General features: G+C 36.5%; 1 protein-coding gene across 1 annotated transcript; it reads left to right on the forward strand.

Annotated features, from left to right (window-relative positions):
- The first annotated feature begins 4,861 nt into the window (after positions 1–4,861).
- LOC129249414 (uncharacterized) lies at positions 4,862–7,866 on the forward strand. The gene is made up of 3 exons (XM_054889218.1): positions 4,862–5,024; positions 5,117–5,452; positions 7,552–7,866. The coding sequence occupies exons 1-3, from the start codon at positions 4,974–4,976 to the stop codon at positions 7,762–7,764; spliced, it is 600 nt and encodes a 199-aa protein (XP_054745193.1). The 5' UTR covers positions 4,862–4,973; the 3' UTR covers positions 7,765–7,866.
- The last annotated feature ends 9,005 nt before the right edge of the window (positions 7,867–16,871 follow it).

The following is a 16,871-nucleotide window of genomic DNA, read 5'->3' on the forward strand; positions in this document are numbered from 1 at the left end:
TTTTTAAATTTATTTTTACCATATCTATATATGTAACTACGTTTTTGCCTTTCTTAATTTTGTCTTTGAATGTTTGGTAATTTCATTTAAATCTTAATTATTGAATTTTTGCTTATTTATTGTACGTATTTTATACTGATTGCCCTTTTTTTGTGCTGATGTGGAAATTGCGAAATTCCCAATTGTTTTTAAAGCACCCAGTCAATGTTTGTTCACGCCCCTCCTTACTAATTCATCGTCGCCGCACCTGAACTTCCAATTTTACGGCGCAATTGTCGAATTTCACGCTCTTTCATCACAGCAGTTGTTGTTGTCGCTGACTTATTTGGTGTCTTCGTTGAACCGCGCGCTTACTTATCCCCACTATCTTTGCACATTCGCTTATGCATTGTTGCTGCCCAACAAGAATGATAGAAATCCCTCCCGTATTATATTCGCCTTGGCTGCCCAATAATTAACTCATATAAGCATTATTTTTTTTCAAACTCTCTTCGCTGATTACATTTCTACCTGTTATCTCAGAATATCACAAGACAGGTGATTTTAACATCGTAGAAGCGAAAAAGCAGTACATTTTCATTAAATTATAAGCGTCCGAGCTTAAGTATATTTTTCATTTTTTTAATAGTATGCGATTTATTCTATTGTCAGCCCTCAAATATAGAGCATCGTAAATCTACAATCGAGTGTTTAAGTATTTTAAAAACATTATCTGAAATCGTGGAAAACGCTTCACAATTCATCACCGTTTTTTCCGTTTCCCATCTACATAGTTATCTATGGCCTGAATCTTTATATATATATTTCTTATGTTCGTGTGTTTGTCACTGAACTCCTCCTAAACGACTGAACCGATTTTGATGAAATTTTTTGTGTGTGTTCAATGGGATTCGAGAATGGTTTAGATTCACAATTTGGTCTCCTGGAAAATGTCTAGGGTCTCGAGATAGAGACCAAAACGTGGAGCCTAGAATGTGTATGTACAATATGGGTATCAAATGGAAGCTGTTGGTGAATGCTTTAGTTCAGAGTATTTTTCACGCCGCTCCGTGACTAGGGTCTCGAGATAGAGACCAAAACGTGGAGCCTAGAATGTGTATGTACAATATGGGTATCAAATGGAAGCTGTTGATGAATGCTTTAGTTCAGAGTAGTTTTCATGCCGCTCCGTGACTAGGGTCTCGAGATAGAGACCAAAACGTGGAGCCTAGAATGTGTTTGTACAATATGGATATCAGATGGAAGCTGTTGGTGAATGCTTTAGTTCAGAGTATTTTTCATGCCGCTCCGTGACTAGGGTGTCGAGATAGAGACCAAAACGTGGAGCCTAGAATGTGTATGTACAATATGGGTATCAAATGGAAGATGTTGATGAATGCTTTAGTTCAGAGTATTTTTCATGCCGCTCCGTGACTAGGGTCTCGAGATAGAGACCAAAAGGTGGAGCCTAGAATGTGTATGTACAATATGGATATCAGATGGAAGCTGTTGGTGAATGCTTTAGTTCAGAGTATTTTTCATGCCGCTCCGTGACTAGGGTCTCGAGATAGAGACCAAAACGTGGAGCCTAGAATGTGTATGTACAATATGGGTATCAAATGGAAGCTGTTGGTGAATGCTTTAGTTCTGAGTATTTTTCATGCCGCTCCGTGACTGGGATCTCGAGATATAGGTCAAAACGTGGACCCGGGTAACCTTTGGTTGTGTATGTACAATATGGGCATCAAATGAAGACGTTCTAATACCGAGAATTCCAATGATTCCACCTGAATTGCCATTTGAATTCAAGCGTTTGCAACTACCCATTCGCTTAACATTTGCAATAACTATCAATAAATCACAAGGGCGAACTTTAGAAATATGCGGGATGAATTTAGAAGAACCAGTATTCACCCATGGTCAACTATACGTTGGCTGTTCACGTGTTGGGAAGCCAACAGCATTATATATTTACTCAAAAACAAATAGAAAAACAAAAAATATTGTGTATGCCAAAGCGCTGGAATAAAGAATAAAGAAATAAATAATATGAAAACCATATCTTTTCTGTTCTAAACCATATCTATTCTATTTTAGTGTGCCCAGCGAAGCGGGCGGGGTTTGCTAGTCTATATATATAAAAAGAAGTTACATTTCCTTGGTAATCTTATAACTCAAGAACCGCCGAACCGATTGGCACAAAAATTTTAGAGTTCTTTTCTATCTTTGAGGAGGTGGTTTGTGTGAAGTTTGATCGATGCAGCCGTTCCTGAGTTATGACATTTTATGTGAGTAATGGTTTCCTATCATACGAAATGCCTGTATGGGAAAAACAACAACAAATACACTGCCGCTTATGAGCGTTTCTGTTGTACTGTTGTGGTTGTAAGTGTATTATGTTAATATTAATTTTGGACGAAAATATAATAAAAACTGGATCATTAAAGGAACTGGAAAAACATTTTTAACTTTATTTATTTTAGCATAATTTATTTAGCGTAAAAAATTGAAATGGAAATTAAAGAATCAAAGTTTAATTACAAGTTTTTATCGGCTCTTTCACCTTACCTGTATATAGGTGACCACCACAATCAAATTTTAAAAAAGTACAGAAAAGGCTATTGTGGCATCTTTAGAAAGTATGTTGAATGAAAAAAATCAACTAATTCAACTGTTTAAACATTTTACGAGTTCTATAAAGAAAACTTAATATGAAAAATTTCTTGCGATATAAAAAAAACATTTTATGTATGGTGGTGCGAAGCCCACTGGGAAATGCTAGTATTGTATAAAAATACAAGTTAAAAACCTGTTCTGTTCCTATTTTTTGACAGGCACCCGTGGAGTGAGTTTGACAGGCAGTCAAGTGTGTAATGGTGTGAGTGCTTGGTCTGTTTGCTTGAGCGTACTGGTGCAGTTGCTATACCAAGAATTTTTATGGTAACATTAAAAACAATGGAAAATCGACCAGAGAAAAATCGATAGTACGAGTAATACCTTTGACTTGGAAAATTTACACTAACAAATATCATTAACATATTTCTTAGCTATAACAATTATTTTATTGGGATATATCAGCATTTTTATGTTATTTTTTAGACTTTTTTATACGTTTTTCCATGAAATTTCATAATTTTTTATGCAACCATTTTACAGAAACAACGTTTTAAAATAAGGTGATCTCAGCTGTGGGCATTTTTTAACAACTAGCTGAGAGTGTTTTTACTTATGAATCTGCACAATGGGTATGGATAACGACTGATTGGAAGTGTGGAGTGTGAAGAATGCGTGTGAAATGAGCGAGCACAAATCTGTTGACAAACACGTCGAGACATAACATCCAAAGTTACTCTCACAATTTGCTTCGGATAGCCAAACTTTGTATTCTACCATCCTAGACTGTCTTAAACGAATGAAAAATGAAATCTTCTAAACAACTGCATTCTCCGAAAGTGCTTAAGAATAAAGCAAGAATACATTTTATTTCAGTTTATCATAACCAAAAGAAATTTCAATATTAAAAACTTCAATTTGAAGTAGGCAGTCAGTAGAGCGTAATCGCTCCTGCAAGCAAAATTTCATTCAAAAAGCATATAATAAACCTGGTAATTTCAAAATACTCATACGCGTATAGAAACTAAGTTCGCTACCCACAGAAAGCTGAAGTAAAAATGTCTCACATCTACAGAGGCATGCAAATTATATTACTACTCCCACTTGAATGTCCTGCCACCCCAAGAACAATGAGGGAGTTTTATGCATTTGATCTGACATTGTTATGCTCGCACCAAAAGTGGAATCATCCGAAACACGTGTCAGAAATTATCAAAGATATGTGCCCAAAGTACTTTTGTGAATGTTTAGGAAATGTCATTGCTTTCTAAAATGACAATGAAAATAAAGTAATAACGTTTGGGCGCAAAAAACAGCCTTTCTATTCATTCACTTCCTAGACACCATTTTCTAGGCAATATTCAGCGCTCTTACCGATTTGTTTTCTTTCTCCTTTTATATTTTGCATTGGAAATTTCGAACATGTGTGTAAATTCTCGCATACATTTTCACCAAAGGGGATTCACGAAACACTACCACCTATAAGTGGCAGTGAGTGATGATGAAAACATAGGCAAACGGCGAGCGATTGGGGCAGCAAAAGCACTCTTTCAATTATGGGAGTTTGTTGGGTGTGAGCGGGGACAAGTAAGTGTAAGTGTGTGAGAATAAAAAATAAAACAAATACAACCCAAACAAAACCAAAACAGATTTCAAAGGAATAAGCGAACACAATAAAAAACATTTCACAGCTGTTTTGAGTTGAAAAGGGTTCAATGACAGTTAGACGGCCCATTATGATGATAGGATAGGAAAATACACTGGCGGGCGGCCAATCGATAAGACACCGAAAGGAATTCATGTAATGAATGAATCTATCGACGGCTTGCGAGAAGTGTGACAGGCAGGTGACAATGGTGATAAGCGAAAAATATTTTATAAAAGAGCTACTAAAAAAGCAGTAAAATTAGTTTGGTGTAGCAGACATTTCATTCAGTTTGAAATTTCAATCAAATAGAGTAATCGCATTTCACATTGAATGTGACATATTTGGCACGTAAATTATAATTTGATTAATTTATTTGTTTCCATATTTAAGAAATTTCAATTATCTCTCCCATTTTGGCATGCGAGTTCAATATGTAAATATACGAGTATATGTAGCAATATTCATTTAAAAATATCTGCGTTATCAGCAGCCAGCTAAGCGAAATGATTTTTCTCCGACCTGATAGCCCGCCAGTAGCGCCGCAGTGAGGCAAATGTTAGCTGATAAGCCAGTAGCGTGATCAATAAAATTCATGTCTCGACTTAGGCAAAAATATTTATTTACATAAAAACAAATCCTCAGTAGCAGTTAACTAGCAGAAGGTGTTGTAAGCATTTTGTGTTATATACGGAAACGCATACTTTTGAATTTTGTGAAAGTGCATATAAACGAAATGACACAGAAATTGTTTATATTAGTTTTAATATTTTTGTTAAGTGCAGAGGTAAGTAGTATTTTTAGCAAAATGATCAAAGCACTTAAAAATTTAGAAAACTTTCATATCTGCTCTTTTCTGTGGTATTCCCCACAATGTAGCACCTCACATTAGCCAGCATAATACGTGTGCGGCGCAGTGCTGAAAATTATGGATTCGTTACAACGGAAAGACCTGATGAGAACTCCTTGGAAGACAGTTTCATCAGCAGTGCCACCCGAAAGCAATTCGAACGCGAAGCTTTGAATGAGACGAAGACCTTCCTAGATAACCTGTTCCGTTCGCAAATAGATTATTTCAGCAAAGTCAAGGCTTTTCTTCCGCCCACAGTTAAGCGAGTGGCTGACATTGAGAAGTATATTGAGAGATTGGAGAAGGCCATATTGGCGGACTCTGTGCAAGACAAGGACAAAATGTGGCGCGACACATTTGTGGAGGTGAGTGAGCGAAGTAAAGTAAGATGAAGTCAAAGTGGAGTAAAGTTGAGTAAGTAGAGTCAAGGAAAAGCGAGTTAAGTAAGGTAAACGAAAGTGAAGTGAAAAAAGTAATAAAGCAAAATAAAAGAAAAGAAAATGAAGTAATGCAATCATAAAGTAAAGTAAAGTACAAGAAAGGTAAAGTAAAAAAAGTCAAATAAAAGTAAAGTAGAAGTGAAATAAAATAAAACGAAATAAAGCAAAGTGAAGTGGAGTCAATTAAACGTAAAGCACAATAAAGTAAAGGAAAGCAAAATTAAGTAAAGTTAATTAAACAAAAGTTAAGTAAAATTACCAATGACCTTATCAATGAGCAGTAAAAGAAAGAAATAAAATAAAGTAAGCTAGATTAGAAAATTAATTAGGCAAAGAAAAGTAGTATAAAGTAATTTGAGTAAATGTAAGTAAGTGAGTAAGCTTCTCATTAAGGACGCATTAGTCAGGTCTGCAAATCAAAGATGGATTTCCGTTAACACCTGTGAAATTGCTAGGCAAACATGGCCAAGGCTAAATTTACGTCTGTCCAAGAGTATTATAAAACTGAATTGACTTCAAATCAGGACCTTAGTAGGGGCCCTCACAGGACATTGTCTCATAGGAAATCATGCAAAGAGATTAGGCGTTTACACGCATGATTTCTGTCGTAGCTGCAGAAATGAGGAGGAGTTGGAAACAATTCAACACCTTTTTTTGCACATGCCCAACTCCAGCCAGAAGCAGAAACCGATTTTTAAAATCCTACTTCTTAACGAATATAGATAATCTATACACTTTAGGTATCAACAACCTTTTACGCTTTGTCAAAAGCTCAGGATATGGAGAGGGAAATGTAGCTTAGCCCCCGCGGTTCACAACGGACCCGTTTCGTGGTCTAAGTGCCATCGTTGTCTCTCTGTGCGATGCGGCTGCCAAACCTAATTTGAGTAAATAACGGTGGGGGAGTTCAGTGATTAAGAACATCATATGAAAGATCTATAAAGCATTTTAGATAAGGTTGAGCACACAGCAATAAATCCGACCTGAAGATCAATGTCGCTAAGAAAAAATAATTACAATTATTTAACCTTAGCGATGATCGAAATATCAGATACTTTGGTTGTCAGCTTATTTAGGGCATATTCTACGAAATCGCACGCGCGAAATGTTGCAACTCGTCCTGGAAGTTAACAAAGAAAGAAGACGAAGTATTGGAAGAAAAAAAATATCATGGATGTGCAATATTAGACAATAGACGTCAGAGAGTTGTGGAATGTGACAAGAGACAGAGAGCTTTTAACGAAACCACACACAATATTTTTTAGAAACTTTAAATTGTAAATTACAATTAAATTGTAATGAAACTTGAATTGTACGATCGCTTACGTTCGAAAACGAACATGCAAATTAAGAACAAGAGAGTTTAGTACAGTAAAGTACACTTAAGTAAGGAAGGAGTAATGTAAATGAAGGAAAGAGAGTTAAATAAAGTAAAGTGAGAGTAAAGCGAAGTAGAGTGATTTAAAGTATAGCAAAATTGAGTTCAAATGAATTGAAATAATGTGAATTAAAATTAATCGAATGGAATTAATAAAAATAAATTGAATTAGATTAAACTTAACTAATTAAAATGGAAATTTGATGCGAATTAAGTGAATTGAATTGTAATAGTCTTAATTGATTTGGACGTAACTAAAGTTGATTAGCTGCCTTGACCTCGGTAGAACTGATTGATGACTTAACTGTAAAACTAAATAACAGAGTAACTAATTCTATAAGTCATATATTATTTTTGCTTTAAATACCTAAAGTTGCAGTTGAAGCCAAGTAATCTTTAAAACATTAAACTAAGCATAGCAGAGTCGGTCAGGTTCAGTTCTCAAAATAATACGAACTGACTGCAAGTGAGTTAATTTAAATTAAAAAAAATATACGGAATTTGAAAACTTTTATTCGATTGAATTTCAAAGGTGAATTAAAAAACAAAACCATTTAAATAAAAAAAAAACAATTGCTTATGAAATTAGGGTTGTCATTCTCTCCTCTTGATTATTTCTCAAATGATATTCACACATTTGTTTCAGTTCAGTGACACTGCCTTCCTGCTGAATAATGAAAAGGATACTGGCGTATCAAATACACGTTACCTCGAAGTTCTAAACGATAGTGGCCTGGAGGAGACGACTAAGAAGTTCCTAAGCGATGTGTCCGTATATTTCTTGAAAATGGCAAAGGCGAGTGGAAAAGCCATGGGATCAACTATCGACGAACAGATTGAGAAATGGCAAAATAAATGAATTTGAAAAAAATATAAATTGCGAAAATTAATTTGAAAAAAGTCTGAGACTAAACACTTTGTTGAACGAAGTACAAAAAGAAGAAAGTTTTTCAAAATATATATTTAGTACTAACTAAAACTACATAGATTTCATTATAAACTTTTGGAAATACTTGTTTATACCAACTATAAGTGGGATAAAAATATGTATGTAGATAGGGGAAATGAGTTTTTTATATCAGTGTTTAACACTACGTGTGCTCTCGTATTGTGTTTGCCAGTTCGTAAATTACCCCTCACAACTGTTAACAAATGTTTACACATGAAGACACACGGATGCACACAAATACGTGCACAAACGAGGCATCCCTTCAGTCTCGCTCTACACTTGCGCGCATATACGCACACATGCATACTCCTGCCGACTTGACTCGATTGGACGTGCCACTACATGCACTCGTTTTGCGCGCGTCAAAGTTGGGGTCTCCGTAGCGTAATGGTTAGTGCGATTGACTACCATGCGAGCACGTCCAAGTTCGATGCCAGGCGCTGAGGTATCCAGTGGACTAACAGAGATTGGAGTTACTCTAAAATTTATGGACAAGGAAGACCCTACAATCTCCGGCTCTCTTCTCATAAGCGCGCAGTCAAAATGGAGATGGGAGCCGAAAAATCCCGCAAAATGCCTGTTAATGGCAAATCCTGCGCGGGTGTGAACGAATCTGATTCACGGTTGTAATGACTAGTTAAGTTATCATCTAATACATACTTACACTACTACACATGCATATAGAGTTAAGGAATGCAAAAAGGAGTTAAAAAAATAAACAGAATAAAACAAAAAAATCTTAAAAAAATAAAAAAAAAATAAAAACCGGAAAAAATATATTTTGTAACGGTTCATGGCTAAAATTACAGACTTAAGGATAGGACTGTTTTTTCTCTACTACTCCACAAGTTTCCTAATTGTTTCAATTTTTTTAGAATTTTGTTATAACTGAGCAGTCCCAAAAAGTTCAAATAACCTTTATATTCATTCATGTATGAAACAAGCCCACAAACTACATATAAATGCGCATAAAAAACTCTGGTCATGTGAATTTCCGTTAACCGACTGCACAGTTAGCTTTTTGTGGTAATAGAAAACAAAAAAAAAAAAAGAAAAAAAAGAAGAGCAAACCAAATTGAAGTGGCGCCAGTGAAGTGACAATCAACTGATGTGCTAACGGGGGCGATACAGTGACTCAAAGAAGTATTTCGCATAGTCTCTTGCATGCACAAATTTCAAATTTGTTATCTTTTAAGTAGGCGAACTTAGTTTTTTTTTAAATGCGTTTTCTTATTGTTGCGCATTTCCTAAAAAAATTGTGCACCCAGCAAGCACAAATATTGTATTGTTAAGTAGTTATAACAAAAAGCAAGTGAAAATGAGATTCTGTGCTCCTATAAGGAATTTGCTTATTGTTTTTGAAACCGTTAAACGAACCAGGTTCGCTTTTTTATTTAGTTTTAGCTGATCTGGGGGCAACTAAAGTGTATCATTTCTAATGCAACCTTTATTTGAATACATTTTGTTTGTACTGTTTATATCAAAAATAACAAAGGCTAAAAAATTAACTACAGCTGAAAACAAATACTTCACAACGACGATAAATCTGTGAAATAAATTTGTAACAGATTTAATCGATGTCGCTAAATGATAAAAAGCGAAATAAAACAGTGCAAAAGCGCTGTATTTTAGAAAACTGAATACATTAAGGTCCACCAAAGCGGCTGACGGGTAGAGAAGATCGCCAAATATTAAAAGAAAAAAGTGAGGGCCCCCCTTTGTCAGACCCAGCGGTTAACAAGAAACTAAAGTCAATATCCCCAATATCCGATGAGGTAGTGCGCAGAGTACTTAGGAGTTACAACAGCCACGGCCGCGTAGCACCAAAAAACCTGGTTATATAAAAAATTAGAAAAGCAATTTTGTTCGCCAACATCTATAAAACATAAAGTTTTGAGTTTTGGAAAGCCGTAATTTTTAGAGAAAAAAGTAAGTATACCAAATTAGGAGCCGATGGACGTCGTATGGTATGATGAAGACTATGATTAATTGCTATCGCGCCGTTCACTGGGCGCATAGTGTCAGCACAATTGATTTCCATTTATTTTGCATTTCAAGTTTTCGTCCTCTATTTCGTGCTCCCAGTGAAGTTTCTAGGTGCGTCGTATAGCGGCAGCCAAATAAAAAGTTGCGAATCAAAAACGTAAACTCCATTGATTCTGTCATGGTTTCTGGTTGTATGTCAGTTCATCCTCAAGAAAAATTTGTATTCCAGTGCAGCAGAAATGCGAATGTCAAGAAACGAGTTTTTTATTTCAACACGATATCGATTATGAACATACAGCTTACGGTGTTAAATGCGGATACTTTTCAACTCAAAGCATTTAAAAACACCTCCGCCAGTTTTGACATAAACACTACATATAGAAAATCGTTGGGCCTATCTCGAGGATTTTAATTTAATTAATAATTGGCGCGTACACTTCTGTTAGGTGCTTGGCCGAGCTCCTCCTCTTATTTGTGGTGTGCGTGTTGATGTTGTTCCACAAATGGAGGGACCTACCGTTTCAAGCCGACTCCGAACGGCAGATATTTTTATCAGGAGCTTTTGAATGGCAGAAATACACTCGGAGGTTTGCCATTGCCTGCCGAGGGGCGACCGCTATTACAAAAATGTTTTTTTTTGTTTTTATTAATTTTGCTTTCACCGAGATTCGAACCAACGATCTCTCTGTGAATTCCGAATGGTAATCACGCACCAACCCATTCGGCTACGGCGGCCGAGGATAACGTGCGGAAATAAAAAAATTCATTAATAAGTGACCTTAAAAGGCTATTTTGCTCGAGGAACGGGAAAAATACGTGCTGAATTTAATTGAAAGACAATAACAAATAACAATTATTATTCATTAAAAGTTTTGCTGAACTATTTTTGTAGTTTCAATATAAATAATCAAATAATCCATAATTCAATATCAAATAAATTATAAAAAATACAAACATTTTAAGGTTAACATGCAAACTACTTTTCTGAGAACATACCCAAACAAGAGCCAGGCATAGGTAAAATATTAAACCTCAGTGCAAAATTCAATCTCCCTACAAAACATCCAAAAAATATCATCCAGAACTCGCCTTCCTGAATACTAAACCCTAAAGCAATTAATACTAGCCTAAGTAAGTTAAACAAAAACAACACGAATCCAATCCAGTATCAAAGTTTTACGAAATTAAAGAGAAATACCACAACTATAACTTCATTTACACAGACGGATCTAAGATCGACAGCAATACTATTGGTTCTATAACTTAATTTTAAGGATTTTCTGAGTGAATTTCTAGCTTTATTATAAAAATTTAGTACAATATATTTTATTCAAAATATTGTCCATCGTTAGCCACTACTTTTCCCCATCTTTCTGGTAATTTGTGGATACCGTCCCAAAAGAATTGCGCCGGCTTGGCTGCCAAGAAGGAATCGAGCCAATTTTTGATACCCTCAACTGAAATGAATCGTATTCCAGTTAGTGCGTTCTGCATCGACCGGAACAAATGGTAGTCGGACGGGGCAATGTCTGGGCTATAAGGCGGGTGAGGTAAAATTTCCCATCCACTGTTTTCCAAATATGTTTTGGCCGGTTGAGCAACACGCGGCCGAGCGTTATCATGTTGTAAAATTATGGCCTCATGCATATTCTGGCCGTTTTTCGGCAATTGCTCTCTTCAAACAAATCAATTGTGTTCGGTAGAGGTCCCCTGTGATCGTCTGGACCGATTTCAACAGCTCATAATAGATCACACCTTTCCGATCCCACCAAATACAGAGCATTACCTTGGCGCAATGAATATTCTTCTTCGGTTTCGCTGGTTGGCCGGGCTTCACGTATGATATTTTGCGCTTAGAGTTGTTATAATGAATCCATTTTTCATCCCCAGTCACAACCCGATGCAAAAACGACTTCAATTTGTGGCTTTCAAGCAGCAATTCGGCCATGCATTTTCGCCTTTCAATGTCTCTCGGCTTCAGTTCATGGGGAACCCAATTTCCAAGCTTCTGAATGGATCCGGCTGCTTTAATGCCTCTAATTCTTCATCTTCAAACTTTTTTGGCTGTTCTGGACGTTCCTTGTCTTCCAAGTCAAAATATCCACTCTTAAACCCAAACCAGTACTCACACGTTTGTTGCGATGGAGCATGTTCCCCATAAACTTCATACAGCAATCGATGACTTTCAGCTGCTTTTTTCTTCCAATTGAAACAGAAAAGTAATGCTTGATGTAAGCAAGAAAACATTATGATAGCGAAATACTCTAAAATCAAACAAATTTGGGTGCCCGGACACGCCAACATAACCGGAAATGAATTCGCTGACTACACCGCCAAACAAGCACATCAAATACCAACACTATTGACAGATAACTTCAACTTAACCGACATGAAAAAACATATAAAAAAAACATTTCGATAACAAACAGCACCATACATGGACCTCAACCAATGACTGGTACCAACAGGTAAACCATACAAAAACCCACATAACGGACTTTATAAAAAATAATAAAAATAGGGTAACTCAACTAGACGTCATAAAGTTCGGGCGTCTTCGGCTAGGGCATACAAAGACTACACATGGGCATTTCATGACCAACACCAACCCAACTACGTGCACGTGCAACCCGGGCGTAATATGTACCACACCCCATATCCTCCTTCATTGCCCACTATGCACCGCCCACAGAGGACGAATCTTCAGCAACTCAACTCCAATGACGCATCTATCTTCCCCAACCTCCGATTCAATATCTTTAGTAACCAAATTCCTTAAAATAACCAACCTATACCATAGAATTTAAGATACAATACAAAGGACTCCATATAGACAGTTTAAACGTAAGGCCTCGACGCTATCGCTTTATGTTACAATTAGCTTATAAGATTTACTCTTTAAGTCAATTTCTAAAATAAATAAATAAATAAACTTTTTTGAGACACTGTAGGTAGTGAAAAACCCAATGGCTGCTTTAGATCATATCATACAAAATTTTTGTATAGGCGTCCCTTTGTGCCCTTTGTGTACATGTGTACACACATAAACGTATATGAATACAAAATATGGACCTCAGAAATAACAAAAGTGAGTGCCCTGAGTGCTACAATAACTACGTACACTTCAATTAATGTAATTGGACTTTCAGATTTTTTATCTGTTGAACGTGTGAAGATGGTAATATACAAATAGAAAACTACACATGTATTTAGATATGTATGTATGAGCGTAAATGTTGCTATGCCGTGTTGAGGAAAAATCGAATTTATGGTTCTGATGGGAAAAAGAAAATAGAGTATTGTATGTATGTATATTAGTTGAGTGCCTCCTTTTGGAGGAGAAGTTTTCAAAATCAAGGGAAAACTTGAACAAGTGAAACAAATTTTTGGCTCATTTCTGCTGTTTCGGTAACTGGCTTCTGGACGCAGTTGTTAGTTGTCGTTTAGAATCGAGCTGGGTTTATCAAATTTAATGAATTACATTTTAGTTCTGTAATAGGTTGTTTTTTTTTTTTAATTTTCGGGCAAATGAGCATACGAACGAAATTACTTCTTAATGGAGTGTAAACCGCCGAGCAGCTCCGGAACAAAAAAAATCATTTTTTGCCCGAAACAAAACGCCGAAGCTATTTGTTAGTGTTTATAGTCAGTTTTAAGTCCTCTTCTTCTGACTATTGACAGCTGACTATTGATTAATACCTCTACCTCGAAGCAATGGGAAGCAGTCTCGACGTTCAGTTAAAAATCCAAGAGAAGAGGAGGGATTTTTTTATAGTGGGTTCCCCACACATGTAGTAGCGGCGGTTACCGTATAGTGGAAGGTTTTAACCCAACGTCACCGCCAAAACAGCAAAAAACAAAATTGACTCATGCCTGATGGTCATTGGCTACTACGATTATTATTAGAAGGCCATTACGCACTGCGACCAGAGCTGATCTATTGTGAAAGGTCTATTTTTGTAACCCTAGAGTTTTAGGCTTTTTAAAAATTTTAGCACAATTTTAGGTTTGTTGTTCCAAAGATTGCATGGAGATACTACGATACCACCAAGGTGATGAAGTCTCCGTCTGCCCAACGCAGGACATTCACAAAGCACATGTTCTGAGCTTTCTATGTCCATTTCGCAAAAGCGGCAGACATTGGTCTCAGATAGACAAATATTATTTAGATTATGTCTCAGGCTGCAGTGACCTGTAAGATATCCTGTTAGATCTGCGTCTAGATCTACTCTGCTTAGTGAGAGTAGCTTGTCAGATATTCCTTTGTTGGGACTTAGGAATAGTTTGGCTTGACGCTGACCGGCACAGTTTAGCCAGTGTGCGGCAAGTTTTCTTTCCTCCCATTTCCTAAGGAATTCATTAAGGGGTTACATCTAGTTAGAATTTTCAAAAAATCGATTTTTTTTTAATTTCATTTTTGTCATTCCGAAGATTATTTTTGAAGTTATACGCATAAATGTAACGACGCGTCAGAGCACTTTAAATTAGCTTTTAAAACTTTAACCTTGTTTTTCTCAAAACTGTGTTTTGAAAGTCGGTGACCACGATTTCTCGGAAACGGCTACACCGGTTAGTCTGAAATTTTTACACCGGCTTCTGAACTATATTTTCTAGTACTTAATCGAAGCTTTTTTAAACCGATAAACATTTTTTGTTTATACACAATTTAAGGCCAAAACTATTCCAAAAAATAGATTTTTTTTTTGAGAAGCCGCCATTTTGTCAATAATTTTTTTTTTGCTTATTCCTTCGATTAATTACAAGAATATACAATACTTTAATCAAATCCGTTAGGTTTTTTCATTTCAGATAATCCACTTCGGAAATATAGTGGTCACCGTAAAACGTCTTTTTTTGGAGGGGTTCCTGGAAATCTGCTGTAGCAGCTATAAAAACTGTTATTCTTGCAAATAAAATTTTTTTAAATATTATTCAAAGTTACCATAATATGTGTACAAAGGCTTAAAACAATTAATTCAGAAGTTTTCTCAGGAAAATTTTTTTAAAAACCTCATTTTTCAGGGCTTCTAACTAGATGTAACCCCTTAATGTGGCCTTTTGTGAGTCCACAGAAAGGCTCAGGACCAGTAAGTTGCATATTTGCTCCTTGTTTTGCAAGGTCATCAGCCATTTCATTTCCCTCATGTCCTTCATGTCCCGGAAACCAGCCTAGTGTTACTATGTTGAGGTTTCCTAACGCGTTTAGGAGGTTTAGGGAATCATTTACCAATTTAGAGGTGGTAGTTGTTGATAGAAGGGCTTTTAGAGCCGCTTGGCTATCTGAAAGTATGTAGATGTGAGTACCTCACATTTTCCTGCTAAGGCATTCTCTCACACATATTTCAATGGCATGTATTTCTGCCTGGACTATTGTTGGGTAGAGTCCCATCGGAATCGATTTTTTTAATTTAGGCCTATTGATTGCTGCCCCTGTTTTACCATTTTCCAATTTGGACCTATCAGTAAACCATAGCTGAGAGCCAGGTTTGAAAGTGATAGAATTAGTTCTCCAGTCGGTGCGTTCGTTAATTATAACTTGGAAGTTCCTGAAGAGTATTGGTTTGGGTGATAGTATATCATCCCTATGAAGAATGGAACTATATAGGAAGTCTTCTAAGATCTTTTAATGTCCTTTCATATCCCCACTTTTCAGTTCAGATATACCTTTTAATCTTAAGGCACTCGAGCGAGCTTCCCTTTCAATCAAGATTGGAAGTGGTGGTATGTTCAGGAGCTACTACGATTACTACCGACAATTCACCGATTATTGACTTTTGACTACTTAACGATTGATCTTTGGATATTGACTTCTGATATTTACCCTTGACTACTGACTATTAATTATCTTCTCTTGATTATTGATTATTGAGTATTGACAAATTGATATTACATAAAATCGTCTTTTCAGAAATAGACATCCATTGAAAAATCTAAATAAGAGTCGGAGGCGGCAAATAAAGGGTGTAAGAGCGAATTATGTATATAGAAGTATATGACGGCCGCCGTAGCCGAATGGAATTCGGAATTCACAGAGAGAACGTCGGTTCGAATCTCGGTGAAACACCAAAATTAAGAAAAAGATTTTTCTAATGGCAGTCGCCCCTTGGCAGGCAATGGCAAACCTCCGAGTGTATTTCTGCCATGAAAAAGCTCCTCATAAAAATATCTGCCGTTCAAAGTCGGCTTGAAACTGTAGGTCCCTCCATTTGTTCAACAATATCAAGACGCACACCACAAATAGAAGGAGGAGCTCGGCCAAACACCCAAAAAGGGTGTACGCGCCAATTATATATATATATATAATAAGTATATCCAATAAAGCCCCCCTTGCAAAAGATAACTGTGAGAATAACAGATATTTGCTCTTCTTGTGGGCTGAAGTAAGGAGTCGCAGTCATCATAGCCCCGCTACGGTTTACGTGCCGTCTCGAGCTTCATCTCTTTAAGTGCACTTATTTGCCCACCTTATCGCTGAAGTATTTTCAGTACGAAAATTCTAAGCATGTTATTGATTTTCTTCCACGCCACGCTTAGCCATAATCAGCATTTTCAAAAGTCCCAACCCGTAGGTGTTTGATCCAGGGCACAATAATGGTTTCCATTGAACTGTCGACTTCGCTTCCGCAACACTTTTATGCACCATGATGAAATGTAATTTTTCCCAATAGATGATTTACCATATAAATTTTATGTTATAAATAATTTGTCAGAATTACATACAGAGAAAATTGCAATGTGTGCCTGAGAGTCTTCGCCTGTTGCCTTTATGAATTTTTTATGAAGCCTTTATGGTTGCTATCACGCTCGCATGAGTTACATAATCGTAAAAAACTATAGGTGCTTCCTCGTTTTGTTGCATTGACTTTGACTGGCAGAAGAACGATGTGGCGTGTCCTGCTCGCGCAACTCCACTCACCTCGCTGTAGGACTATCTCGTGCTGTTTGCGACACGTTAGGTCGCTGTCATAAAAGATTTGTTGTTGGTAATATACTTTTCATGTTTTCCTTTTCTTGTTTTATGCTATTAAGTA

Source organism: Anastrepha obliqua, chromosome 5, assembly GCF_027943255.1.
Source record: "Anastrepha obliqua isolate idAnaObli1 chromosome 5, idAnaObli1_1.0, whole genome shotgun sequence".
NCBI lineage: Eukaryota > Metazoa > Arthropoda > Insecta > Diptera > Tephritidae > Anastrepha > Anastrepha obliqua.